Below are 27971 nucleotides of genomic sequence, written 5' to 3'. Positions count from 1 at the left end.
CCAGAGACACTGTAGAAAGAGAGGAAACCTGGACCATGAATGTACCCTGTATAGCCTCTTCATGGAAAGTTGCATGTCCGAGTTGTCTGACTGGATTCATGAGCATTTATACTTTGGAAAGCCTTTTCCTTTTGGCTTATGAGGAAAGGTATAGCACAATAAATGATATGCAGTGCACCAATTTTTAAACTAGTATGATATTCTGTCAGTAGAATGTATTGCAGAACTCAGCCAGATGTAGTGATTAAACAATAGGATATCCATTACTACTTACATGTGGTTTTTTTCAAGTTTTTAAAATATATTCTGTTTCTTTATGTAGATTTAAATTCTTGAAATAAACATCATACTGATTTTTTGGGGGGAAGCTTTGAGTTATTTTAGAAGGCCGTTTACACCCACTAAAGCCTCAGCACAGAAACATTACATGGAGAATACCATGAAAAAGTTTAGTGACTTTTCCTTATAAACACATTTATTTGACCGATGATACTTTCTGAAGAGAGTATCAATGTATTCAAGTGGATGTTAAGAATACATATTATCTAGAAGACTGAAACTCTGCTTTCAGATAGCTCATGCTTTAGCTTGTACAATTTTTCTTACCTTTATGAATAAAACTTTAATCTTGGGTTAAGAATTTTTCTTTCAAGTTAGGTCTGGGAATATATGCTCAAATAATTTCCATAAAGAGTGGAGTTTTGGTTGTTGATTTTGTTAGTATTGTTCTCCTTGACATTGAAATGTTTAAAGGAAAAGAAAAAAAACCTGAAATGGTCATGACAGGATGAGCCATAACAGGATAGCATACAAAATGAAGTTTGCAAAACATAACATCTAAATTTCACATGGCAGAAAGAAAAACCAGTGCGAGCATCATAAGCATGATTACTTTCAGTTGGGAGATTTATTATTGAAAAACAAACTATTAGGTTGTGATTAGTCTTGAACACAGTTCAGTAAGTTAGATTTAGCCAAAACCTCAGTATTTTTTCTTCTTGTGCTGGCTAATGTCTATGACCCAAAAGAATGAAGTTGTGGTTTATATTTCTTTTGACCTAAGAAGTCTCTTAGATTAAATAGTAGTCTGTGTATCTTATTTTTTCTACTTATCACAGAATAACTTAATCCCTTTTAGTATTTCTTTCATTAATGGTCTTTAATAGCTCTAGGCAGCACTAGGAAATGTTAGGCAGTCTTTTAGATTTCCACAGGATAGGGTTACATTGAAGATAAGAACCAAGGTGATTCAGAGGTCTGTAAGGAACACCTTAAGAGATCATAGCATTGTTCACTTGTGTTTTCAGTAAGGCATTGGTGATAGCCTTGCTGTGACATTTTCTATGTGTGAAAGAATAGAATTTGAGGTTTCTTAAGGTTTAGTTCTCAAGTATATCATAGTCCTATAGGCTATGTAAGAAAAGTTTTCAATAAGGCAATAACTGAGGACACTATTGCTCATCAGGGTGCCATGGAATTAGTAGACTTGTTTAGAAATCATTGTTTGTGGATGTTGCAATGTGAAAGTTGAGCTTTCATGAAGAATGTAAAAGCCTGCCTAAGCTACTTGGATACAGTGGATACAGTCCTTCAGTGTAAAGAGGTTGCTAGCTCTTCAGAATATGTTTATTGGTCCCCTGCTTTTTCATCTGTGTTATTTGGCTTAATTTTTATTTTGCTGTTCTTTGTCTTTTAACTTGTACTGTTCAATCACTGTGCTTGGCAATAATGGCATGAGAACAGAGCAAACATCTCAGTCATTTTGTTATTCTGTATGTTGTTGGCATTTGTATTAATGCTTGTCTGTCTTTCAATACCTTCATGAAAAAAGAATTTATTTATTAAATGAGAGAATTTTGACTCCTTGAGACATGTGCCTCCTGCAAAAACTGTAATCATTACTTACCAAGAACATGATCCTAAGACAAGCTAAACCTGTTTTGACCTGTGACTTCGAGACATTTTTCAAGAGAGGGCAATCATAACAGAACCAAGGAACAGTCTAGAGAAAATGTTATCATAGAAAAGTGTTCAGGGTTATATCTGTCTCTCCCTCATGAAGACACACATACAATGAAGTATCATCAAGTCTGTTTAGAGCATTCTCAAGCAAAATCTACAATTAAGGCAAATTGACTGTAATCTTAGATTGTTACAGTACTTCTCTACCTTTTTAACCCAAATTTCATCCCTCACCTCCCAAAAATCCTTTTGACCACAAATGAAGCCCATTATTTTTAGTATCATTATGGAAAACTTGATGTCCTATTTATAATCTTCTTTCCCATATTTGAGATCCACTAGCATGTCCTATGTTCATTCTTTACTCCTAACTTTTTTGCAACCTTTCTATCATTCTGATTTGGAGAAGAGCGGATACTTAAAGTTGACAAAAGTCCATGAAAAAGATAATACCCTAAACTAGATGTTGTTTCTCACTGTTCTCGTCAGTGGCGAGGAATCCAGAATAACTGGGTTCTTTTCAGCTTGTGTTTGGCAAATGGAGAATGGAGTTTAGCCTTTTAAAAACAACTTTGTGTTACAGATCCCCATGTATCATATGATCTATGATAGTCCCCAAATACTTTTCTGCGACAGTGCTGCATGGGTTATTCTCGTTGTTAGTGCATTGGATTTCTCCATTTGGAGAGCACTACACTGAAACTTTTATTGGACTTGGTTTTTTCATTTGGTTTGGGGTTTGGTTTTTTGGGTTTTTTGTTTGTTTGGTTGGTTGGTTTTTTTTAATTGTTGTTTTTATTGATCAAAATAATTTTGCATTTTAAGTTTTTTCTACTAAGAATGAAAATGAATGGATGCCTTATTCCTGCTGACAGGAGGCAGTTCATCAGTGCAGCTTTGGAGCCTCGGGCTGGCGTAGCTTCAGATAGTTCTGTGCCTAAGGTTTTGGCCTCAGCTGAGGTGGCAGTTTGCCTTTATATCGCTTCTCTGGTTAGAAATGCTTAGAGCTTTCTTAGAAATGTGACTAAGCACTAATTAGCTATCATGAACATCTTCAGTATTGCTCAGTCTGTGTAAGCAAAAGGAAGGAAAGACACATTATCCACTATGTTCAGGCATAACATTTGTTTAGGGCTCTTTCATAAGACGACAACTGCACAGTTTGGAATTAGAAGGTCTTTGGTCTTTGTTTCTTGGTAAGTGTATCTACTGAGCCCTCTGAATTCCTGATCCCTATGAAGCTTTTTGATCATCAGATTTCTTGTTGTGTCTGAGTATCCTAAATAGGTGGGTTTGGGAAGGCACAGGCTTCATGGTGGCATCCTTCCAAATCATCACTGTTGATTTTAGTTTACTAGAAATAGAAGTGTATTTCTGCAATGTATTATGCTGTCTTTCTCTGACCCTGCTTAGGAAATACTCTTATGTTACAGCCTACTTGGAAATGAGCTTCTCGCATCCCTGTTGCATCCCTCTTACGTTTCCTTGCATAGTTCCTCCTAGTCTGAACTGAAATAAAGTCATTAGTCCTCCTTGCTTTCCACTCCTTTTAAATGTACAGTGTCTCAGCAGTCTTGAGGTGCTTCACCCTGTGTATTGCCACTCTCCTAGAGTGTACCATCTCACATTCCGCAGAAGGTTTAAAGGTCAGGCAATAAGAATATTATTGAGGTCTAACTCTTCATAATACCAGCTCTCCAGACTATCAGCAAAATCAGAAAGAAACGTAGGGTTTGTTTGGGTTTTTTTTAACTGGAGATGGGGATTTTTTTTAATTTCCTAGCTTACTCAAGAAAAACCAATGAGCATTACTAAAAGCTGAGATCAGTTTAAAAGTCATGGAGAAACGGTCATGAGAAAATAAAATTCATGTAGAGCATTCCGCTGAGACAGAGCTGTAGCATAACACAGAAAAGTATTTAAAAAAAAAGAGGTCATAACTAGTCTTAAACATGAAGGTGAAATCATGGAGTTTCAGAGGTTAAAAATTACAAGGTAATTACACTACTGAGTTAGTGATACTGTATAGCATGCATACTTTGGAAAGTAATTCAGCTAGTGTTAACAATGACACTCCAATTCTTCAAACAAATTATGACAGGAATTCCTGATTTGTATCATTAACAGAGCAGCGTTGCAGAAAAAGCTTTACCTTTTTAGGTCAATTTTTAGGTATGAATGTATTTTATTTCCAAATAAATTACTTTGCCTTTATAATAAGGGGGGAACAGTGTGCAAGGAAAATGAGGCAACCTTAAAGTGGATGAGTGGGTTGGAGGCTGGTACTGTCGTCTTGCAGAGGCCGTGCAGGAACCCCTGGCTCTAATTAAAGAATGCTACCACTGAATTCAGTGTATCTACTATTACACACAGCAGACTGAATCCCTCCCAGCAGTTATTCTGGAGCAACCCCATCGGCTTGTTCCGTCAGGGTAATGGAATGCAGAATTCACCCAAAGAAATACAAATAATTCTGTGTTACGTTGGGTTAGTTTTGGTTAACTGATAAACAAGGCTTGACACTTTGAGAGTTTTGTCACCCTGTTTATGCAATAAATAGTCTTTAATTCTGTCATCTGAATAAAGTATAAGCAGGCACGAACATTAGATATAAAATGGCATTAAAGCATTTTTCTCTCTTTTTTGTTAATCTATGGGGTAAGCCACAACGTTGATTATTAACAGCCTCCTCTACACTGCAGAGTGGCTTCAGCAACTCTGCAAATCGGCTAGATTTGAAGCTGTTAATTATGCAGTATAGTGTGCTCCATAAAGACAAAAATGAGCATGACTTGGCTCAGTTCTCCTGAGAATAAATTGTAAAAATTGGACCTCTCTTTGGTTTGAATTCTGTCTTCACAGAGAGCACGGACATTCCATACAACAGGCTTGGCAAGGACAAATCATGTACTCCATTAAAAAATCAGAATATGTTCATAGTAAAATCACATACTGGCAGAAAGCCAGGGACTCTGCAGAGGTCCAAGGCTCATAAACAGGGGGTGCTTTTTATCATTTTGTCAAAGAAATTGATAAACATCTTAAATCCAGATATCTTGGAAATCATAAGGAAGGGGTTTTTTCCTTCCCTGCATTCACCAGCCACACTTGTATGTGTCTAGAACTACCTGATGGCATTTTGAGGTTACCGTCTGCCTGCTGTAGAAGACAAAGGCACATTCTCCAACACACACTGCTCCTCTAACATCGAGGCACATGATAAGTGAGGGTGAGGGGATGGTTTTCTTTTGGCTTAGGCTCTCTGTTTAGCTTTTTATGTAAATGTAGATGTTGCATAACAAAATATGACATGGTACTTTTACCTTAGGTGTCCAACTATACATCAGGGAATTTATAGAATGCTACTACAACTGAAGCAAATCTGTACATATTTGTATCATTTTCTCTTAAAGTGTGAAAGCAGATACACAAGCCATAGAAGAAAAAAAAACTCCATAAATAGCAATGATTTTTTAAATCTTCTAGAAATATATTCTCATAAGATATTATGTCAAATATATGAATGCATCTTTATAGCTATTGCAAGATTGTAGCAGTGTAACTGATACTAGTTGAAATATCCTGAAAGCAGTATTAAATGTTCAGTATGTCACAGTGATGAAAAGTAAAATGTCATTTTTGCAGTTTGTTCTAAAAGTTTAAGTGAGCTAAAAAAGAATAGTACCCTTGGGACTTCAACTGTTTTTTTTAAACTGACAGTGAAAGTGCCCTAATCCATAGAACAAAGAGGACTTTTTAGTTTAAACATAGTAAAATAATAAGTGTTAAATTCCTATCACTGTTTGGTGTCATTTAAATTTCTGCAATAAATGCACAAATTTATCTGGTGGGTTTTTCTGGGGGATTTTTGACAAACAAGAAAGGGAATACTTGAAGAAAAACCATAACAGTATGATTCAGGCTAATGTGTAGCATTAAGTTTGTTATCAACAAGATGTATTAAAATGGAAACACTGAACCAGCAAAGCCATCTTTTGAGTGGGATTATTAAATTCACGGTTAGTCGCTGCTAATTTGTTAGTAGTCTTCAGTTGTTTGACAAAGCTCATACAAACTCATTTTGCAAAACTGATTATTAGATGAAATGCCCTCTGTCATTGCCACTGGAGGAATTGCTCTGAATCAGGGCTGTGTCACAAATGGAGTTAGCTGAATGATCTCAGTTCAATACCATTTACCTAACAGAATTATGAAGATGATGCTGATGTAATGAATAGATTCTGCTCAGACAAATGGAGTCCCCTGGAGATAATGAAAATTCAGTGCAGGGCTGTTTGTTTTCTTTGGTTTATATGAAGAGCTTGGACTCTAATGAAGTCAGTCCTTGCACTTCTATCAGAATTATAGAATCCTGTTACTTTATGATTAGTTACTGTTATTTGACAAAGTTCAGTTGAGTGAAAGAGATGCAATTATAGAACTGCTTAAGCTTGTTGGTTCTTGAAGACATTTTCTCTTAAATTATGCTTCTTTAGCAGGTGTATTTTGTTCACTGGGATGAAATATGTGTTAGCTAGAATAGCATAGTAGTTAGAATTAATACAGAACTGAATTCTGTCATGTATCCTACAAGAATACTCTGTTTTGTAGTCAGTATTTTATGAGCAAACACATTAACCAGCTATAGTCTATTCTGGAGGATCCTTCCCATCATTTTTTAAATTTTGATTAATAATGTTGGTAATTGTCATGCTTGGAGAAAATTTTCAGAACAAAAGTTGTTTACATTTTTCAAAGTCAAAGACAAATGATAATATTGAGGACATGTTTTTTATCAGATACTTAAAACAAGAATTTTTTATTAAAAAAGAGTCTCAGAGTTAAAAAAATAATGTAATATTAATATTAAGATTTTCAAAAATAAAACTGTTCCCTGTTTTTATGTTCTGTTTCATCACCATGTTCTTGAAATACAGCAAGAATCAAGAATGTTTTTCTGTTGTGAGTCTTTATGGGTGTTCAATAACACTATGAAGTATAGAAAACTGTAGCTATCAGAGTGTTAGACATTTTTCAGAGGCATTTATTTAAAAAGAATTTCTGTTGGAATTTAAGAAATAATTTTGCCTATGCATCCAGCAATGCATATATAGCACTTCATGTCATCATCATCATGGCTGGGCTTCGTGAACGAAGATTTGGGAAGGCTCTATCCACATTTGTTACAGGCACTTCATGTAGAACAGAAAAAAACAGTAAAATATTGTTCCTGTTAAAAAGCATCATGAATTAGTATTTGCCTTGTGTATATATAATGAATAACTATTCATTCTTTTAGGGTGAAAAAGGAGATAAAGGAGAACCAGGACCAGAAGGCATGCATGGAACAGAGGTAAATCGCATGATAATGAAACAGTCAAGTTACAAACTTTTGGGTGGACAGTTAAGCAATGTGATTCAGAATTTATGTAAGGAGAGGGATTTAGAAATTATGTACCTGGAGATTTAACATCCACAAGATAATAGGGAAAGAAGAAGAGATACATTCATGTGAGATAGCAGTTCTTAGGGCTTAATGTTGGACAGGAGAGCTGTGGGCAAGGATCTGTTATATTCCATTATATTTCTGCTGAGGGCTCAGGAAATAAACTGAAACAAGTGTGGGGATTGAAGCAATATAATATAAATGAGAATCATTACTGGTTAGATAATGTGTTGGAAAAGAGGGTACTTTGGGAGGCAGGGTAAAGCTAGACCTGTAACTTTGCTTTCTGTAAAGGAAAATAGAGAAGTTGTTAGCTGTTCATGGGTGAGAGCCTTGAGTCACTCACTGTGGCTTGTGTCTTGTGTGCTAAAGTCAAAATTTCACTTTTAATTTTCACTGCCACATTTTGCTGCCTACTTAGTTAACTGGACTGGTCCATATTTAAGTTAAAGCTTGAGTCTGTGTCTAAAAATACTGGATAATCCTGATCACTGAGTTCACACTCAAGCTTGAACATGAGCTTACATGAGCTTAGATATGCCCACTAGGAAACCTTACTTTTGCCTATTTTATTTTTAATTTTTCATTTATTTTTGTATATGTGAGACCAAGATGAGAGGCCAGAAAATCAGATTTTTTTTTTCAGTACAATACTAAAATGGTCAATTAGCATGATTTCAAAAGAAGATTTTTTTAAAAACATAACAATAAAGTCCAGCAAGCTGTGATTTTTATCCCCTCTTCCCCTCCAGTCTCCCTCTTGACCTTCCTGGAGGTCACCCTGGCTTTAAGTTTCAATGAAGGATACTGTTTGCTCTCCAGTTGCAAACCATTGCAATTGAAGGCTGAGAGCATCTTACAGATGGGGAATGACTCACATTAGGATTAGAATCCAGACACAGGATTTGGAAAAATTATTCAGCAGTACCTTTTAAAGCAACTTTAGCAAAAGGGTGAAAGGGTCAGCATCTGACACAAAAATACTACAGCAATCTAGCCAGGTCTGCTGAAAATGCAGTAAAACAGACTACGTAATTATGAAATTTTACATCACCTGGCTTTTAATTCACACTGTAACCATAAAAATATTTTTCCTATTTTTGCTTTATTATAATGTAATGCTAGATAAATTGGTCTATTTTTAAGTAATAGTGTATGTCTTTCATATGAAAATGTATACTATGTACTAAGCTGAAACTACATTTAGATATTCAAAGTGATGTTCTCTTGTAGCCTGCCTGTCTGTAAAGGTGAACCATATACTTCTGTCATGCATACATATATGCTGACAGCATGGAAAAAACACATCTGTGTTTCTTTCCATAGCCCTGGTGACATTTCTGTGTTGGTCTTACATGATCTCCTTTACTACATGGGATCTTATTCCATCAACCTTTTAGAAAGAGTAAGGTATACTAAGTATCTGATGAACTCCAGGACATATTTAACATAGTGGCACTGTGAAAGTGAAAAATACTGAACATTTATAATTTTAAATATTTATTGAATTATTGCAATGTGTCAAGAAACAGTACATTATCATTGTGGGAACTGTCATTAAAACAGTTTGGAAGTAAAATTGCACAAGGCAATATAACATTGTATTTGAATCCACACATAATTCCTTTTTAACAACACTTACATAAAGTGTTTTGGATTCAGTTATCACTGTGCATGGAGATGCCAGTCATTAAATTTAAAGGACTGTGCATCATTCACTCTTTGTTGCTATCAATGTGTCTCTAACTCATTCTGTATATAGAAATGTAACATCTGATATTTCTGAAATAATCAAGTTAATCTACTTACATTGGTTTAATCTTCAGTGATGTATAAAGAAAACCTGAAAACACTTAAAAGTCTGCTGGCAGCTGTTGTCTCTTCCTGGGGAGTGAGGATTTCCATCCTCACGAGTGAAGAACTTTAAGATGATGACAGAACATTTTATCTTGCACAAATGGTAGAAACATATTTGAATGTATTTTTACCAAAATCAGGAAAGTAGGTGTCACAGACAGTTTTGCTTGCTGTTGCTACTCATGTTTTCCTAGCTGTACGGAAAGTTCTTTCTAGAATGAAGTAGCATGGCAGAGGGAAGCCAGACCTGATTTGGAGACTAGGCTTTTTGTAATGATGATTCTATACCTAGAAAGTTTTAATTCCCTCATCCCTCACTGGTCGTGCTAACTAGGTCAATCTCACTGAGAGTCAGGTTTTGAGGCAGGAACTGTGAATATATTTAACTGTTCTGCACATCTCCCAGTTCATCACGCCAGGAATCTGAGCCAAAATTTATAGTGCCGTGTCCCAGTCTGGGACATCATTCAAAATCCATCTGACAACATGAGTGCTTACTGTAAATACTACTAATGTGGTTGCCATTGTTTTTGGTTTCTTAAGGAGTAGTCATAAATAACATATTACTAATATATTCCTCCTGTGCTACATGTTCACATTATACCTGTAAGCAGGTATTTGCCTGTATGGGATGAACAGCCAGTTTAAGTAGTATGTCTCATTTATCCCTTGAGACTATTTTAGCCACTTGACATTACACTCAGGTGACACATTGCTGCCACTAAAATCCTGTAATTTTTTTATATGTTGCTTCCCTCCACCACTCTTTCAGATATCTTTTCTTACATTTGGATATGAGACTTGCCTGTTTTTGTAATTGAGGAGTTATGAATTCTTTGGTCTAGCTGACAAGATGGTGATAAGTCAAAGGTTGGACTCGATGGTCTTGGAGTTCTTTTCCAACCCTAATGATTCTGTGATTCTGTAATAATGCTGTCATTTGTATCACTGCAGCAAGTGGAGCCTCATAGAGACACTGTCTGAAAGAAACTCTGATAAATACATTCATATCCCATGTGGAATAAGGACAAATTTGCAATATAAATATCCATGAAACTATATATGGAGTAAGATCTATGTTATATTCATATTCTTGCCAGTTGAACTGAAATGAAAAGAAAATCTTTATTGCTGAAACTTTTAGATGCTTTTTTGAGTCCTAATTTTCTTCATCAGTGGTGCTGGTAGGAATGAATAACATGGGATACTGCCAATTACTATTTGCCGACATAAATTCAGTCCTTCAGCAAAAGTAAAAGAAAACATCAAGTTTTATCATGCATGTGTCATGCATAGATAGTGGAAAATTAGTGTCTGTCTTGTAAATTGGAAAAAAACCAGCCACAACCAAAAAAACCAAAGCTGAAATTCAAATCTAGTATATACATTAAACCAAGTGTTTAACTAGTTATTTTTATTTCTTCTGCTGGAGAAGGTAATACCATAAGTGACTTTTCTAAAATTTTCCTACATAAAATGTTCTTATTCCTTATGTACCTGATGTCAAAGGATGGATCTCTAAAGTTCAGTAAGCAATGAAGAAAATTCCAGGTTTTCAATCAAAGATGGAAAGCATATCAGACCTTTTTATTTTTATACATGCAGGAAAAGGTAAACAGAAGTATGAACATTTTTAAAGGGATACAGTGTCTTGATATGATAGTAACAGTTATTTACCTTCACACCCTCAAGGCCTGTCTGTCTAATCTTGAACTCTTTTAGCATTAGCATTGCAAGAAAACACATGGATAGGAAGGGAAGAATCCTATTGCTTGAAAGGATGAAGTTGGTAATGATATTTGTTCTTTCTAGAGTCTGAGAATTCTGTTAGGAACTAAAGTATAAGGAGACATTGCTCAGGGGACAGTAAATTCTAGTAGTGTACCAATTTGAAGTTTTTGAATTACATTAATGAGAAAAGAGCAATGACAATGTTTTAAAGTACATGAAAGATAAACTGAAAAAGTTTTGAGCTTTGAAAACACTTCACTAAATTAGAAAAGTTATCCCAACTTATACAACTTGGTGTTGTACAGCTGACTCTGAAGCTGTGGTTAGTGTAGAATTCTATTTTATCTTTAGATTTTAAGGCTGCTCTGGGAAGAAAATGTAGTTCTGTTCTTAGTCATTAGAGTATTTCCAAGTTCCACTACTCAGTAAACTGATTTGATCTATAACAATGTATAAACATCATTGTTTAGGGTGTTGGATTGTGTACTGTATTTCCAGTACATTAGATAATATGTATTGTTCTAGGAGATTTTAACCTGATGTGAAATTGAACCAGATTACTCTTAATGCAGGCCAGTGAATTGCAAACAACAAATTATGTTTTCCCCAACAGATATCTTTTAGAGTGAAAAATCAGTTCTCCTAAAAATATTACGGCAATCTTACAGCATGTTCCATTGTCACATGTGTGCAGCATGGCATATGCTGTACAAATAGACGGAGTTCCAGTGGGCAACACTTGGCTCATGTGGAACTGCTGAAGTCCTCTGGTTGAGGTCCAGCTGACTTTTGCATTTTTTTCACTGAGAAGAATGCCTGATGTCAGCTGATGGTACATTTTACCTGTTTTATCTATTTTTCCTTCATTCCATGAGAAGCAATACCATTGTCATCGCCTCCAAAAAAACTGCCTCTAGTTTAATCTTTCCCCCACTGGACCCAATATTTCTGACTTCATATCCTTATTGACATTTGCAATATAATTGTGTTACAGTTACCTGTCTTATTTTATTTATATATAGAACATTTTTCACTTCTGCTATTTCCAGTGTTGTTATCTTGTTAGCTTTGAATCGGCCTCATACGTATATATTCTAATGTTCGCTTTGCATTTTGGCATCCACAGAGGAACCATAATGTAATTTTATTGTGACCGATAAAACGACCAAGCTGCAGTCCTTACAGAGGAGAAAACATAGCAGCTGAAGACTGTTCATCAACTCAAAAATGCATATTATTATATTGGTCCCAAAAAGGTAGAATTAGATTGGTATAGAATTCAGTAGCTCGTTTACTCTCCGTTAATGAGAGCTGCTGGAATTTTTAGGCAGTTCTTGAATTCCTGGCAAATCTGATAAGAGACTCAGACTGATAGAAACTTGTTAGTTTTCAAAACTGACCTTGTTCTTGTAAAATATTGCAGAAAACAAGCTTTTCTAATTTAAGCTTTAATCTAAAATCATCCAAATTATATCTGTTTAGATAACCACATTCATTTTACTGAAGCATTCTGTTCTGGTGTCTGCCAAAGACAGGATACCATACTGTACTGCGCTAGAAGGGGCTACACATTTGACTTAGCACAGGAATTTTTATGACATTTTGGAGAGTGAGCAGCAGCTAAACCTCTCAGCACCTTCCAAAGGGTTACTTTAAGGAAGAATAGGCATAGTGCAGTCCCAGATGTGTTTTTTTCAGCATTCAGTATGTCTGAAATTTATTAAGATTATAATATTTTTAAATGTATATGTAATGTGTAGGAGAACCAGAAATACTTCTAATGGGATAGCATTCTAAGCGAAATTTTTTTCTGATACTACTTTTCTTTCTTGGGGTTTTAAACGGCAAATAAAAGCTAATTCAAGTATTATAGAATAAATACGTTATATATAAATCTTCCTGGGTCCTTAAAAATCCACCTTCAAACACTGCAAGGCTTGTTGTCAAACATGTAATTTCCCCTTGTTCTTTTATTTGAGGTCAGTTTCTGTGGTCATCATCTCTGCAGTAGCTGTGAGACTACACACCTCACCGAGGCGCTCTGCAGGAACACTACTAAAAGCTTTAAACACAGCAATTAGGAAAAATGAGGTTCATAGTTTGACAGTGCATGGCTCAGGCTCAGTATCTTTCATTTTCAGTTGCCTTTTCTATTCAGTAGAGACACACAGATATATATCACTGCCTGTGAGTTGCAGATTTTTTTAGTGATATCTTTTCTCTTCTGTAAACATACAGCCTGAGAACTAATTCTTAAACTCATGCATATTGTTCCACTGCTGATTTGCTAGTATCGATTTTGAATCAAATCCATAAAGTTTGCATACCTGAAAAATCCCTAAAATGGCTTTTAGAATATGGAGTGGCTGTGTTTTATGCAGTCTTTGAGAAGGAGGTGGAAGGTAAAATGTAGTAAATGGAGACAATATTAAGGCTATGTCATAAATATGCAGATTGTAAAAAGAAAGCAATTTTTTGGCTTGGTTTTTGAATCCATCTGCCTATCACATTTTTTAAGTTCAAACAGCAAAACTACTTCTGATTTAACTATTACGTATTTGGCAAGCTTAATAAAGGACAAATCAAAGCTAAATCAGGGGTATTTACAACAACCACAAATTTAATCCAAAGTGGGTACTTAAATGCTCATATAGTTCTAAATGATGTTCCTTCCAGATGGTGAATTAATGTAATTTTAGCAGGAAGTGAAGTTGCACAAATACGCAGTATTTAGAACACTCACTGATTTAATGTTTCTGTACCCACCAAGGCACAGATGTTAGTTACCATTTTTGTGCCAGTTGTCTCTATCTTTCCAATAATTGCAAACTGAGGAAGAGAGTTTGCAAGGACAAAAAGGGAGCCAAGAACAACTTTAGTTTGTAAACCGTAATTCAGATGTAGATTAATCTTTTCTATCCTTGTCCTATTTAACCTCCAGAATAATAATGATGGTGGCCTAGTTGTGTGGTATCTCATTATGATTCTGTCCTGTATTGCCTACATTGTTGCCATTTCATTTCTAAGTGAAATCTTTGAACTTGTACATGGTCTCCTGTCCCTTGCTGCTAAAGCAGTGATCAGAGGGAAGACACAAGCAAAGCTCTTGGCTTACGCAAAAATGAGTTCCTGGTAGGTTTGTCCAGCACGAGAATTAAGTTCAATTGTTGCTGGGCATTGTTGTTGAAATTGCTGGGCATATTTCAAAACCTCTTGCTTTTCCATTTTTTTTTTTTTTTTTGCTGCAAGAAAACCACAAAGATTATGTGCTGGGTGCTAAAGATTTTTTTTTTTTTTGAGTGCTTCTGGTGAGAACTTGTTAGCAGAAGAGCTGTATAATAGATATTGTAGGGGGTAGATTCAGAATAGGTATAAATAGGAAATACTTTACAATAAAAATGGTGAAAACTGGAACAGTTTGCTTAGAGAGGTTGTAGATGCCCCATCCCTGGAAATGTTCAAGGTTGGGTTGGATGGGGGTCTGAGCAACCTGATCCAGTTGATGATGTCCCTGTTGGTTATAGGGGAGGTTGGACTAGGTGACCTTTAAGTGTCTCTTCCAACCCAAACCGCTCTGCCCCTGCAAGTGTGAAGTTGCTGCATGTGTAATGTGTAAGGCTAGGCAATAGTATTTGCTTCTCCAGCTGAAGGCAGAAGTAAGGAAGGAAGTATGAAAGAATCAATTATTTCTCTAATTGCCTTTTCAAACACTGGTGAAGATGAGAGTGTTGGAAGATATGCAGCAGCTCTGAGCTGTACCTTTCTGTAGCTCACCAGCTCAGCATTGCTACTTGAAACATGGACTCTGCAGTTCTCTGTCCATCTCTGCCTCTTTCCCAATTTTAGAGATGTTTAAGTGAATGTACTAGTACTGTCTAGTATTCTGTTTTATCTTTGTTGGCCATGCAAGACACAGACCTACTGGGACTTCAAAGGAACTTTGCATTTCTACTTGCTACTTGCCATAATGGGGCACAATAAAGTAGACTGGCTTTATATGTTTAATTATGTGTTGAAGACACATGTGGTCTTCGATAGATATCTGTCCACAAAATAATTAAAATGAAGGATTTTGAGATAGTGCTAATAATGGGATAGAATTTTAAGGCTTAACTGTTTAGTATATAGTAATTCAAAGCACTGTACGATTTAGTCCAACATTTTTCACAGATCACAACAAATAAGTATTTCTTTTCTTTGCCCAGGGACTAAAAGGTGACCCTGGTAGACCTGGTGTGGCTGGTCCGAAAGGAGAAAAGGTACTTTTTTAATCTATTAAGTTGTATGTATATGTGAGTATGCATGACATTCTTCAGTTGTGAACACATTGCCATAACTATGTGTGACAAACACCCACTGCTGCCATTTGTGTAACTTAAGGATTGAAGAATATGAATACAGGCCGACTAAATGCAGAAGACAAGTATTCATTATCACAACAAATTTTAAAAGGAGTTCTGAGCAGGAGACTGAATTTGGTTCTGAATTACTCTGTGGATGTTCTTGTTTGCTCCCATGAACTAAACCTGAAGGTCTCAAATGTGATTTGTACCTCAGCAACCTAATTCTGTGAATGTTTTACACAGTCAGATGTCTTTAAATATGTGAGCTGTCACACTGACTTCAGCAGCCACCTTGTGCATGTAAGCTGCAGCTTGTAACTTAACATATGCAAATGTGTTTTGAAGGATTGCTTTTTTTTTTATAGCTGTGAGTCATTTATGCAGAGGCTTGGCATTTTTTTTCCCTTTAACCTGTGGCAAACTGTGTATATGTCTACCATTACTGGAAAAGAATATCCCTTTACTCACACATTTTCATAATGAACATGTTCGATGATTATACTGAAATTACTTCTGCAGTGGTGCATATTCTCTAAAATGACTAGAGGTCAAATATATTTAACTAAAGAGATTGCTGATTTATTTACTCTGCTGTTTTAACTAGGGAGATGCAGGACCTCCAGGACCAGCTGCCTTGAGTGTGAGTACATGTAAAACAAAAACAAACAAAAGAAAACCCCTAAAAAATGCTGCACATTTTTCACTTATTTGCAGTGTAAATACTTTCCCTAATAAACATAAGAGCCAACTCCCTCTCTTTAGAGTGCCTCAGCATTTTCTATATGGCTTGTGAAAGGAATTCTGTAAATATAAAAAAAAGCACATTTAAAACATCTTGTTTCCCACCAAATGCTAACAAGAATATTACATTGTTTATTCTGTGTATAAATAGTATAGGCTTGTTGAAATGAAAGAATTCCCTTGTTGTTTTTAGTGAAAAACATTTTTCAGTAAAGCTTGCAAAAATTACTAATGCTTTTAAGATACAGTATCAGGCTGTATTCTGGCTAGATAGTGCTATATAGATGGTGGATGATGTTCTTAATTTTCTTGCAATGATCCTTGCCCCAAGTATGTATAAAGCCTGAAGAAAAGTGTCCCCAAAATTCTCCAGGGCAAGTTTTACTTTGTAAAAGTAAATTCTGCTTGAATTCTAAGTGGTTGTGTTCATGAAATGAAAGGAGAAGCCCTCCCATAAAGGATAGTCTATTTGGATAAAACCAATTCAGAATGGTGCAAAAGAGCACGGGAAAAATGAAAAAAAAAGAAATAGACAGAAGCTCCCGAATTCTCAGGCTGTAGTTTCACAATATCGGTAGCTCTTCCCCCATAACTCAGTGTTATGAACTACTTCTACACTATTCATATTACCCATGTAATCCTAAATAAACTTCATAAGGACTGTCATTCATAATGTAAATTATTATATACTGTCTTTTCACTCTTTTAATTTGCAAGACCATAGCAGCTTCTCCATTAGATCTTACAAACATGGAAGGATATAACCAGAACCCCATATGATAAAGATAAATTCTATTCTTAAGGCTTCAAAATTAAGTTGCCATGTTTTATGGTACTTGTTTTTTGGATGATGAAATCTAAATATTCTGTATCTTGATTTCCTGGGGATAAGTTAGTACTGTGTCCCAAGATCAGTGACTCTTTGCTGTAGTTCATGTCTTGTTAGAGGTAAACAGGTCCATTTATGTCCTTCAGCTCTTGAGTATACAGTCAAAAGGTGTGTTGGAAGAGTTAATATTGAAATAGTAGTAGTAAACTGCAATAGGATTGTTACTGCCGTGGATGGATTGGATAGGTTTTGTTTTAGATAGATTCTTACAGGCCTTGAAAGGATCACTGAAATAGGAATAAGACATGTCTGAGGATAAGATAGGGAAAAGAACTGAGGATATCTATTTTGTGTGTGCTATAAGAGCATTTTTTATGTAAATTGTGGAAAAATTATGACATCCATTCTGATAGAAGCACTTGGATATGTTCCTCTTCTGAATGGGTTCATTGTGTTAAGCTGCAGTTGTGCACACTTATCTTTCCTAAAAATTGTACTTGGAGGTCAGTAGTACAATATCGAAAATCAAAAGCTGCTTTCAAATTGACTGAACTTATACTTTCTGTGATGTGATGTGATTCACTTTCATAAAATGGACTATTAAAAAATTGCATTTCTTTGATTATAGAATGCTGTGCAAATGTTTTAGTTCAGTCAATACAGGCACAGCAAGATGTCTCTGTGTTGGTACATTCACTGATGGTTGTCTTCACAGTTTTTAAAAGAAAATATTTAAATTTTTGGAAAGCAGAGGGATGTTAGTAACTGACATACTGAAATGTGGTTTTTGTGTAGCTGCTAACTGAGAGAAGAGATAAGGGTTTAGCAGTTTGAAGACAGATTACAACAGTGTGGGAATATGTGGCCCAGCAGGAAGGCTTTCTCTCCCTGCCACTGTAAATAGTCACGCGTTTCTGCTGGCAAGAGCTAAAAGAAGATGAATGACATGAATAATGGTGACTAGGGGAAAATCTAGTCCTCAGAGTTGTTTTATTTGTGTGACTTCTGTGTGGCCATGACTCCTACAATATATAATCATGAAATGAAAGCAAGATGTCGTATCTCGCTGTGAATAAGAAGTAGGTCAGATAATGTCAAGATCCATGTGTCACTTAATGAGAACGTATTATGTCAGGACCATTCATGCTGTTATACCCAAAATGTAGCATAAGTGTTTCAGTTAAAGCAAAGTTTTAAAATGTTCCATTCATTTGGGACTCAGGCATAGTGTCATAAATTTATCCTCTGCTTATAGTCATATTTATGTTTTCCTAATTTGAAAATTATTTATTTTTATGCAAAAGATAAATAAATTATTGTGCTGAGGGGCAAGGAGGGAAGAGGAGTGAAAATTATGACACACTGTTAGAGCTAAGTCCAAAATGTGACTTTTGGGCAGGGAGAGAGGGAATATTAAAAGGGACTTTTTGCTCCAGCTGGGCCTGGATCACTGATCTTCTGCCTCAGTTCAATTGCACAGTGAAACAGGTGGAAAATGATGGTGTTATACAGAGCTCTGCTGCCCTGTGCAGCTTTTCCATTCCTAGAAATTTCCATAGAAATCATACATCAGTGGAATAAGCTGAGGAGATCTATAGTATATTCTAGAATCAGTATAAACTAGACCATCAGCAGTGTTGTTCAGGGTCAGAACATTCTCCCCATACACAGACCTGTACCATGGTCCTGTCCTCAGCATAGGGAGTGTGAAGGTGGCAAAAGACTGAGACTGCTTCACTGCAGTCATTTCCAAACATGGTTCATGGTCCTTTGGTCTAGGGAGAGTTGTCTGTAGGTAATTTACAGGGATATGTAACAGCAAATAGTAGAAACTCTTGTTTTTTTTATTTTTCTGTGCTATTGGTACCTGCAAAAGTCTAAAATATGTCAGTGACTCTGTGTCTAAAAGTGTTCAGGCATCCCTGATGAGTAGGAAATCCCCCACAACTCAGAACCATGAGAAGCATGGAAACATGAGAAAATACAGAAGAGAGTGAAGTTGCCAGTACTTGGAGGAAAAACCTGTATTTTTAAGTGTTCAGCTGACAGATATAGCCGTTATTGTATGAAATGAGGGATACTTTGAGGTAGTATGTATGGCAGAATTCATAAATACCCAACAGCTGTTACAACCTATTAGGTACATGAGGATATACCAAACTGCAAAACAGAGGAAACAATACCACTGGTTTTTAAGTTGCAAAAATTATTTTATGAGTTTGAAATAGAAATTTCATAGCTCATAAAGTGCATTGATCTAAAAAAATAGTAGAGCTCTGGATCATCCTGTTTAATGTCCTTAACAGAAATTTCATACTGAAATTCTAACACATGCACACTTAAAATTTCTTACTTGCAGCAATAGTAGAGAATTCAGAAAGCGATGGGATTAGAGTTGAATATGTTTCTGTACATTTCTTTAAGGCGCATATGGAAGTCTTGTTAATATGATTTCATCAATCATGCATAAAGAATTAGAGAAAAGAAACAGCGTTGTAGCACAAAATATTCTAAGCTGTAAAAAGAAATATATGAAAAAGTTTATAGGCTTTATGTAAAATCCTAATGAAATTAGTAATTTCAGTAGTTTTAAGTATATTTGTTTGATTGAGGCATTTTTCACACAAATGCATTTTATTGTAAATTTGACATATATATGTGCATATTTGAGCCCTTTTAGTAAAGATGTAAAGTTTTCCTATGTTTCTATGGAGTCAGTTAACACTACACAAGTCCGGATACACATATTTATTTTGTCTCCTCATCTATGATGGTAGTTTCATGGGAGTAGTCCAAAGTCATGATTGGTTCTTTATGCAACCTTTAATTTCTCTGCTATGTTCTGAATTTCTCTGTAAGTACTAGGTGTCTCTTTTCTTTAGTACTTTTCAGGTGTCTTATGAATAAATGCTGCAAATATATTTTGAATTTTTCTCCTTTATTATGTCCACTTTATGCAGCAATCTGTGGGGGTTTTTTTAAAGTTTAAGTTCCCTTATCAATTGTACTGTAGCTAAGAAACCTTCAGAGAAGAAACGGGAGGGATTTTACTGCTCTGTTGTGCGGCTTTGTCAAAATATGGGATTTAGTGGCAGAAGCTGGGGACTGTTTTCTGCAGGGTCACAGCTGGCTCTGCAGCTTGCCCTCTCTGGTATCCCCAGCTTAAGCCTGTGCGTGCCGTGTCAGAAGAGTGACAGGTGAGGGAAGGTAGCGTAGCCATCTCTTGTAAAATATATGATAACTATTCCTCTTGACACTCGATACGCTGCTTTTGGTTCCTGAGGAAAACGAGCGTCCACCCATACGTTCCTGCGGACCTATCCCTTTCAGGAGTTATAAAATAGTCATCCAGATGGCACCAAGTGTTTACTCAGAAGCTGAGGCTTAAGTCGGTCACAGACAGAAGTCCCCAAGACTTGCTTACTAAACAGATAGTTGGAATGTTGGCTCCTAGGTCTGGTTAAATGGAGCCAAAGGAAGCTGACACACTAGTGTGGCGTGTAGGCGGCTGTGGGAGGAAGTTGCAGATTCAGGTCCGGGCAGGCTTCACTTGTAACTTTTGGCTCTCCCCTTCGTAAAGAAATATCAGCAACAGATTACACAACTTTTTCCTCAGTTATTCATGTGAAGCTAAGGAAGAAGACACACACCCTCCATTAGTAAGCAGCTCAACTAATATTGCCCTCACTTTCTTTTCATGGAATGACATAAAGGAAAGCAATTCTACTTAATAAAGAAAGTATAGAGAGAAAATTACATTTTCATTCTAAATCTCTTCTTTTCTTGCACATACTCTAAGAAAAATCTGAATTTTTTCTATTCAAGCTTTTTTAATTGAGGTATATTAATTTCATGACAACACTAAAGTCTTCAGTTGTTTTGCATAAAATATAGTGACCTTTAGCTCTCACAAATATGCTCTTCTTCAAAAGGCACTTTTTAAGTATGGGAGTAGATCCTATTAAGATTACCTCTTTATTAATATAGAAAATGTTTTAGCAGTTACAGTCCAGTTTTTATCTTCTTTGTGCAGTAATACTGATACTGAAGGCACAAGTGAAGATTGATAGCTTCATATAAAATTCATTTTTCAAAAATTCTCATTCTGCTAAATTGGCATGAATGCGATTTATATGTCCTCCATTAGAAGAATGATTTGCGAATAGTCCCATATGCAGTAGACATCAATGTAATAAATCATTTCAAATTACTCTGCAGGATTTTAAATAATGCTTTTTTTACTCACAAATAAGCCTATGTTTATTAAAAGTACTATGTTCATGAAGTGTGAACTTCTGTGAAATTGCTCTTCCAATTTCCCTTTGAAATGATTGTCTCTCAAGAAACGTAGATTTTGAGTTAAGTTACCAGAGAGAGCTAAAGAAATAGCCAAACCCAAAGCATAATGAGATCAGTGAGGAACATATTTTCTGTTTGCTCCAGTAATAAATTATCATGAAAATGTGGCTGATCATGTATTCTGGCAGACTGAAATACTTCTGCTAAATGCTGTCTCCTTTCTCAAAGAAGTAAATGGGTTGGCCGCAGTTTTGAAAGAAAAATGGCCTAGTAGCAAAACAGAATGGTAACACTGAGACCAACATGGTGTACAATGGATGTACTTCAGTAAGGATGTGAATAAGACAAAGTCATGTTCAGAAATGGTGAAGATAGAGGTAGTCTAATTTCCCTCATAAATGGCAATACAACAGGAGATTAGTTATCTTTCTGTGATTTTCCTGTGCCATTTTCCCCATATTTGTATATTCCCACATATTTGTAACAGTGAGGTGCATCTGTGAGCTCTGCGTGTTGCCATGTGATTGGCAATGGGTAGTCCTTTGGACAAGAAGAGGAAACCATCATAGTCATATCCCTCTTCCTCGCCCTCCTGTTTGGGCTTCAAGGTAGGGCAGCAGGACAGCCAAAGCAAGTAAATTGCCTCTCAGTAAATACCTGAGAAACCAACACTGTAGCCATGTTGACTGCAGGGAAGGTATTCATATTTCAGCTCCTTTGCTTGCTGAGTATGATAGTCTGTTTTTACCTGAGAGGAAACCGTTTATATCCCCTCAATATGGTACAAATAGGCCCAAGAGAAAAACAGCCTCAAAATACAGTAGAAGGATCACAGTGACAGTCATGACCTGCACAATAGAACTTGTTCTCTGCAAACACCTCCTGATGAGTAGATGCATTTAAGACCTAATTGAAATGCATCTTGTTGCATGCTGTCTGGAATGCTGTGACGTTCTTGCATCAGTGCGTCCACAGCAGTACCATCCATCCCACAAGCAGTATTTGAGTGGCTGGAGAAGGCTTTTCAGGTTAGTCAGGATGCAGTTATTCACTGTGACCACAAGTTGTGCTTTGTCAGGAATCTGGGAATCTGTGATCACCTGTTGAATTGTGTAATTTTGTACTGCTCTGCTTGAGGAGCTTACAGAGGGATCATTGTATATATAATTCAACAGTATGATGGCTTTTCCTTATCCTGACAAGGATTGTGCTTTAAAAAACTAGGTCAAACCCCTGCAGTGGGAATTGCCCACCAGTTTGCTTTTAAAAGTGTTTTAATGTTGACGTTGTTTCAGCAGAGCTATACCTTTCTGTTTATCAACAAAATGTTCTCAGATTCCTTAGCCAAATCATGTCTATTATAGCTAGGTGTTTTTGAAGTGGCAAGTTTTAGCACTGTAAAAGCTTGCGTATTCTAATGGTTAAAAAATGACCTATTCTTGCATTAGCACAAGGTGTTTCTGCAAACCTAATTTAGGCTATCTCTGTCTTTGCTTGACTTATCTCACTAAACTACATACACTTTCTCCCTGTCTAGTAGCATTTATTTTGTAAAAATTGAAGTCTTATGTTTGCTGGAATTCAGTGAGGGAAAACTGGATGAGAGTAATTTGTGTATAGTACACACAAACCAATCTATAACGGTCTACAAGGAAATAATTTTTGTGCTTTAATTAGACCTGCCTTGTTATTTTTAGCATTTGCATTATATTTAATTTGTTTTGAGAAGGAAACGAATTTCAGCTTGGAATGTATTTCAGCAACACTACCTACAAGTACATAAGGCTTCTACTTCAAAAACTATCAGCTGTGTTTTGAAGCAACTTTCAGAATACCAAAAATATACATTCTTGTGTAATATTTTACTGTCTTGGTATCCACCATAAGCTTCTGTAATAAGTAATATGAATAACAACTTTAAGTAACCTCACTCTTCTACTTCAGCGGGGATTTTTTTTTTTTTAACTTTGTTTTATTTACTGAGAGGTCACAATAAAAACTTTGCTTTTTGAGAGTATGTGTTTAGGCAGTTACTCTGAGTAATTAAATTTATGAACCAGGTCTCCACCACATCTCTGCAGATGCTTGTCGTGATGTATCATGTATTTACCAACATTTTTGTATCTGCAGAGTCACAAGACAGGATTTTAGCCCTTCTATAGTAAGCAGCTTCTGATAGCTACATGCTGGCCCATACATTTTAAGTTAATAGCTTTTGAAACTTAAAACAGCTTAACAGGCTGAACTGGTAGCTACTTCTATTGCCACTTCCTAACACATTTTTCTTTTACTATTTCAAGTTAAATAATTCTTGTTATCTTTTATCTCTTGATACTTGCAAAAAATATTAGCTGTTAAGTATTAAAATGTTAATTTCTACTGGTACTTCCACTGACAAGCAAGTTATTTTAAAAGCTCACTTATTCTACTGGAGCATTTTTTAAATCTGTTGTTTTTCCTGGATTCCCTTAAGTAAAGCTTAGACTAAGCTTTGATGATATTTCGTTTAAATATCTGTCAGCACACACTTCATAGTGTGTTTGCTTTTTCTATTTTATATTCTAATCAGCACCTTTTCTCTTGTCAGCGCTTCCCTTTACGATTTACCTCTTGTAAAGGAATTCACAAGTTTCTACTCTCCTTATTCAAGATTTTGTACAACCCTCTTGTGCCTACCTGTGCATCATGCTTCATCTCTTTTCATAGCCATCCTTATTCACTGTGACAGAATTTCTAAGTTTCAGATGCCCTTAACCACATCCCCTGTTTACTGATTTTTTTTTTCCCAAGCTACATGGTAACGTTCAAGACATTTACACTTCGTGTTCCTCAAGCTCTTTCAGGTACCTAACTCCAAGGGGCTTGCCTGGTCCATGACAGGAACAGGCTTTATAGACTGTGTTTGTTATTTTAGTTCACTTCTCTGTGGAGTAGGTAGAAGGCTACCACCTTCCAACCTCAAAGGTGGCCTTGCAGCGTCAGAAAAATCCTATACATATTAGGCCACCTCTAAGGATGCATCATATTTTCCTGCCAGTCTGATGTCACAGGAATAGGCTGTTTTTATATCTCACTTTGCCTTGTGCTATTCCTAGACATTCTTTTGCTCATCAGCATACCCATCCTCTGGCCAGTTCAAGAGTATCAGAGTGACACACAGTCAATTATTTCAATTACCTTTCATTACCTGAAGGGGGCCTATAGAAAAGATGGAGACAGACTTCTTAGTTGAGCCTGTTACAATAGCTCAAGGCATAATGGTATTAAACTGAGGGAGGGTCAATTTAGATTAGTTATAATAATGAAGCTTTTTACAATGCAGCTGGTAAAAGATTGGAACAGGTTGCTCAGAGAGGCGGTAGATGCCCCATCCCTGGGCACATTCAAGTCCAGGTTGGAGGGGCTCTGAGCAACCTGATCTAGTTTAAGATGTCCATGCTCATTGCAGGAGGGTTAGACTAGACGACCTTTAAAAGGTCCCTTCCAACCAAAACCATTTTATGATTTTATGATTTTAATTGCTTTGGATGTTGTTTAACTGGGGAGATGGTACATGTACAATAGATTCCCTTCTGACAAAAATGTTTTCAACACAATTTACAGCTGATCCTTGATCTCCAAACAAAGATCTCCAGAAGTTAAATAGGAATAAGACCTAAGAAATACTTTGATTTACCTTCCTACAAATACATATTTCTATTCATTGATAAGTTTTATAGTTCAAGTTTTATTCATCCCTTCAGACAGAATTCTCTGTAGAAAAGGGTTCTTTTTATATTTCTCCTGCAGGTTTCTTCTGCAGTTATTTTTCCAGGATACCTTTCAGTGAATGTTGAGCAGGGATAGCAGTGCTAGGTCATTACTTTGGCCAAGTTACTACAGTTTCACAGCTGTGTTAGTTAACATGCCCCATGTTGTTCTATCACTTTTTAAACCGAAGATCCCACTGAAGTTGATGTGAACTTTTACCTCTGTTTCAATATCAGGATATGGCTCCTTGTACAGGGGAGTCCTCCCTGCCTAGTTACCAATTGTACGCTGCTCTCCTCCCTTTCCTTGAAGATAAATCTCCTTATCTGGTTCCTTTTTCTAGACAATAATATTGTAGAGAGAAGAAAAAGAATAAAAGTAGTTCTTGGACAAAAATGTTGGCTATTAATTATCATTATTGTGCAGTTACATTCTTGTGTAATTCTTGTCCCCTTGGAGCCTTATTGTGCAGATATGTGAGGCTAAGTATTTCCTCCGCCATAAAACAGACATTGCAGGTTTTCGTCTCATTCCCCTGCGTAAGTTGTCACTAGAAATGAAAGATTAACAAAACAAAATTCCACCTCTTCCTGAATTCCCATAATTTCTTTACAGAATTAGAATATTGCTAACAGTTGGACAGACAGAATTCTCTGCAAGTTCTACGTTAACCTGAGGAAAAACTAAAGAAGGTTTACAGAGGTCACATTGACATACTGCTTTATGGTTTTGTGCATGTGTAAGCTACATATTTTGCGCTGTAATGAACTTACCATGATTTATTTGTTGGACACAACATTGTCATGTATATTCTAGTTCCATAAACTTATGGTGAAAGATGAAAATGGTGTGCATCAACTTTGTAAAAGATCCTAAACCTTTTCCTGTTTACACTATAAAATGAAATAAAAGAAGAAATATCCTGTAGTGAAATACTCTCTGAGGTACATTTTTAGCTTCAGTGTTTGAAAGTGGAGAAAAGATAGGAATGGAAAAGCTCTTGAAGTGACTACTTTTATTTGAAATTGAAGTTGGACTTCATTCTAATCAACTTAAAACATTACTTGAAGATCTATGAGCTAGTAGCTTTGAAATGTCTGCTTACTCTCTCAAGTTTATCTTGGGAATTAGAGATCATAATGAACTTTTTAAAATAATTTTTGGAAATCTGAGTTCCTTTTAAAATCATGATTCTCAGGGGGCCTAAGTTCACCCTTATTGGGGCAATAAATATGTGTAGTTGATTCTAAATTAGGAGTTTGAATCTGACCAAAAAATAATTCAAGCTGAAGCAATGCCCCGGTCTGAGTCATTTAAATGGCTAAGAATTTAATATTTTAATATTTTGAACTCTTTTATAAACTAAAGGTAAGTTCTTTAATTTTATTACACTCTGTGACAGTATGCTATATAACATACAAGACTTTTTTTTTCATTATACAAAGTAGAATTGTTCCATACTCTTTGCTTGTTGCACTGAAACTGATTTCATGTTTCTTGTTACTATAATGGAAATTGAATTGCTTCCTCAAAGTAACATGTTCCATGGTGACTCATAAAAAAAAAAGGGGGAGCGGAAGGGAGAATGACTGCTTTGAGTTGTTCTGAGTTGTTATTTGAAGGCTTTATGATTACATTGTACATTAATCAGATATAAAATTAAAGCCCTAAAGTGTCAGAACTGGTCTGTGATTCCATCTGTGATTGAAAAAGGCAGATTCTTGCACTAAGTTCAGAGAGAAAGCTCACAGGTCAAGGGTATATTCAAAACACCCAGAGTTCCTGTGCCTGGTCAGAGGAGAGAGTGAGAAAAAAGTGGCACAGAAGTGTTTTGAAAAGCTGAGCCAGACACACAGAGGAAACAGCACAGGCCAGTTCTCACAATGCAGCAAACATAAGGTCTTCTGCTATATTTAGTTCCCTTTCCCTGCCTTCCCTTCCCCCTTCAGTGCCTATATTTGAATTTGAGTTGTAGAGTAAGTTGTCTTTCATTTAATATATTTTTTTTCTCCTTTTTTCATGTGGTATCCTAACTTAATAGAATATTCACTTTTCATATAATATTGTAGTCAAATATAACTATGCTTAATTAGTGCTGACTTACCTTTTCTTTTCCAAAGCCTTTATACGGTGGAATGTGAGTCACAATTGTTGTTTGCATTTTTTCTTGAACCTTAATATAACATTGAAAGAATTGTTATGAATAACCAATTTTTATTATTAGAAATAAAGGCCTTGTCTTGACATCTGGCTCTTTGGACTAGTCTTACTTCTGTAGAATAATAGAAGATGAAAATAACACTGAATGTTTTATTTGTCTAATGTTCGTATTTTCAGGGTTTGCTGGAGGGTCCCCAAGGTCCACCTGGCAAAGAAGGTCAAAGGGTGAGTAAACTCGGTGAACAACTGGTGAGTGTGCTGACTGACCTTGATGTGCAACTTCTGTCTAAGCACTAATAAAAAATGGTAAGGTAGCAGCTGAGTATGAAGCATGCTGAAAACAAACTGAGCTTTGACACTTGAGTTCTCTCCAGTTGAGGGAGATTTAACAATTTCAACCATCTAAAGTGTTTTAATGACTGGCAGCACAGATGTAGATATTGTATTTTGTGCAATGTGTTTCTGCTGTAATTTTAAGTGAAATAATATTAAAACTTTTCAGTTTTCATTTTATTGCAGGGGTGAACCATACCTTACAACATCTAAGATATATGAAAATATGAATTTAGGGTCATTATCTAAAATATTAACAGAAACCAGTACTGTTGACCCAGGCCTTGTAGATGCCATTACACAAGTGTCAGAGCCTAAAACACATATACAAAAAAGGAGATACAGTAAAGGGTGATGGGGAAGGGTGGTTAGATTATGAAAAATACATGAAATAAACCTTTGGTTTTTCAGAATTTTAATATAATGAAGTAACTGACTGACTGGTTTCTCCATGTTCTGTTTTTGTTTCCCCTGACTTATTGAATTTGGTAGTTCAGTAGAAAAGATAACAAATATTTAT

The 27971-nt window shown here is 36.0% G+C and overlaps 1 protein-coding gene across 4 annotated transcripts in view; it reads left to right on the top strand.

The window, feature by feature from the left end:
• The window catches only part of COL19A1 (collagen type XIX alpha 1 chain), a 186942-nt gene that overhangs the window by 86183 nt on the left and 72788 nt on the right, over positions 1-27971 (top strand). For all 4 annotated transcript variants that reach the window (XM_027713247.2, XM_039388955.1, XM_027713248.2 and 1 more), the window contains 4 exons: positions 7262-7315; positions 15202-15255; positions 15944-15979; positions 27296-27343. In XM_027713247.2, coding sequence (XP_027569048.2) covers positions 7262-7315; positions 15202-15255; positions 15944-15979; positions 27296-27343 — 192 coding nt within the window. The remainder of the gene's footprint in view (positions 1-7261; positions 7316-15201; positions 15256-15943; positions 15980-27295; positions 27344-27971) is intronic.

The sequence above is a fragment of the Pipra filicauda genome, unplaced genomic scaffold (genome assembly GCF_003945595.2).
Source record: "Pipra filicauda isolate LSUMZ 115617 unplaced genomic scaffold, ASM394559v2 scaffold123_size2130275_pilon, whole genome shotgun sequence".
Lineage (NCBI taxonomy): Eukaryota > Metazoa > Chordata > Aves > Passeriformes > Pipridae > Pipra > Pipra filicauda.
Note: the sequence above shows the minus strand (reverse complement) of the source record. Positions and strands in the feature narration are given on the sequence as shown.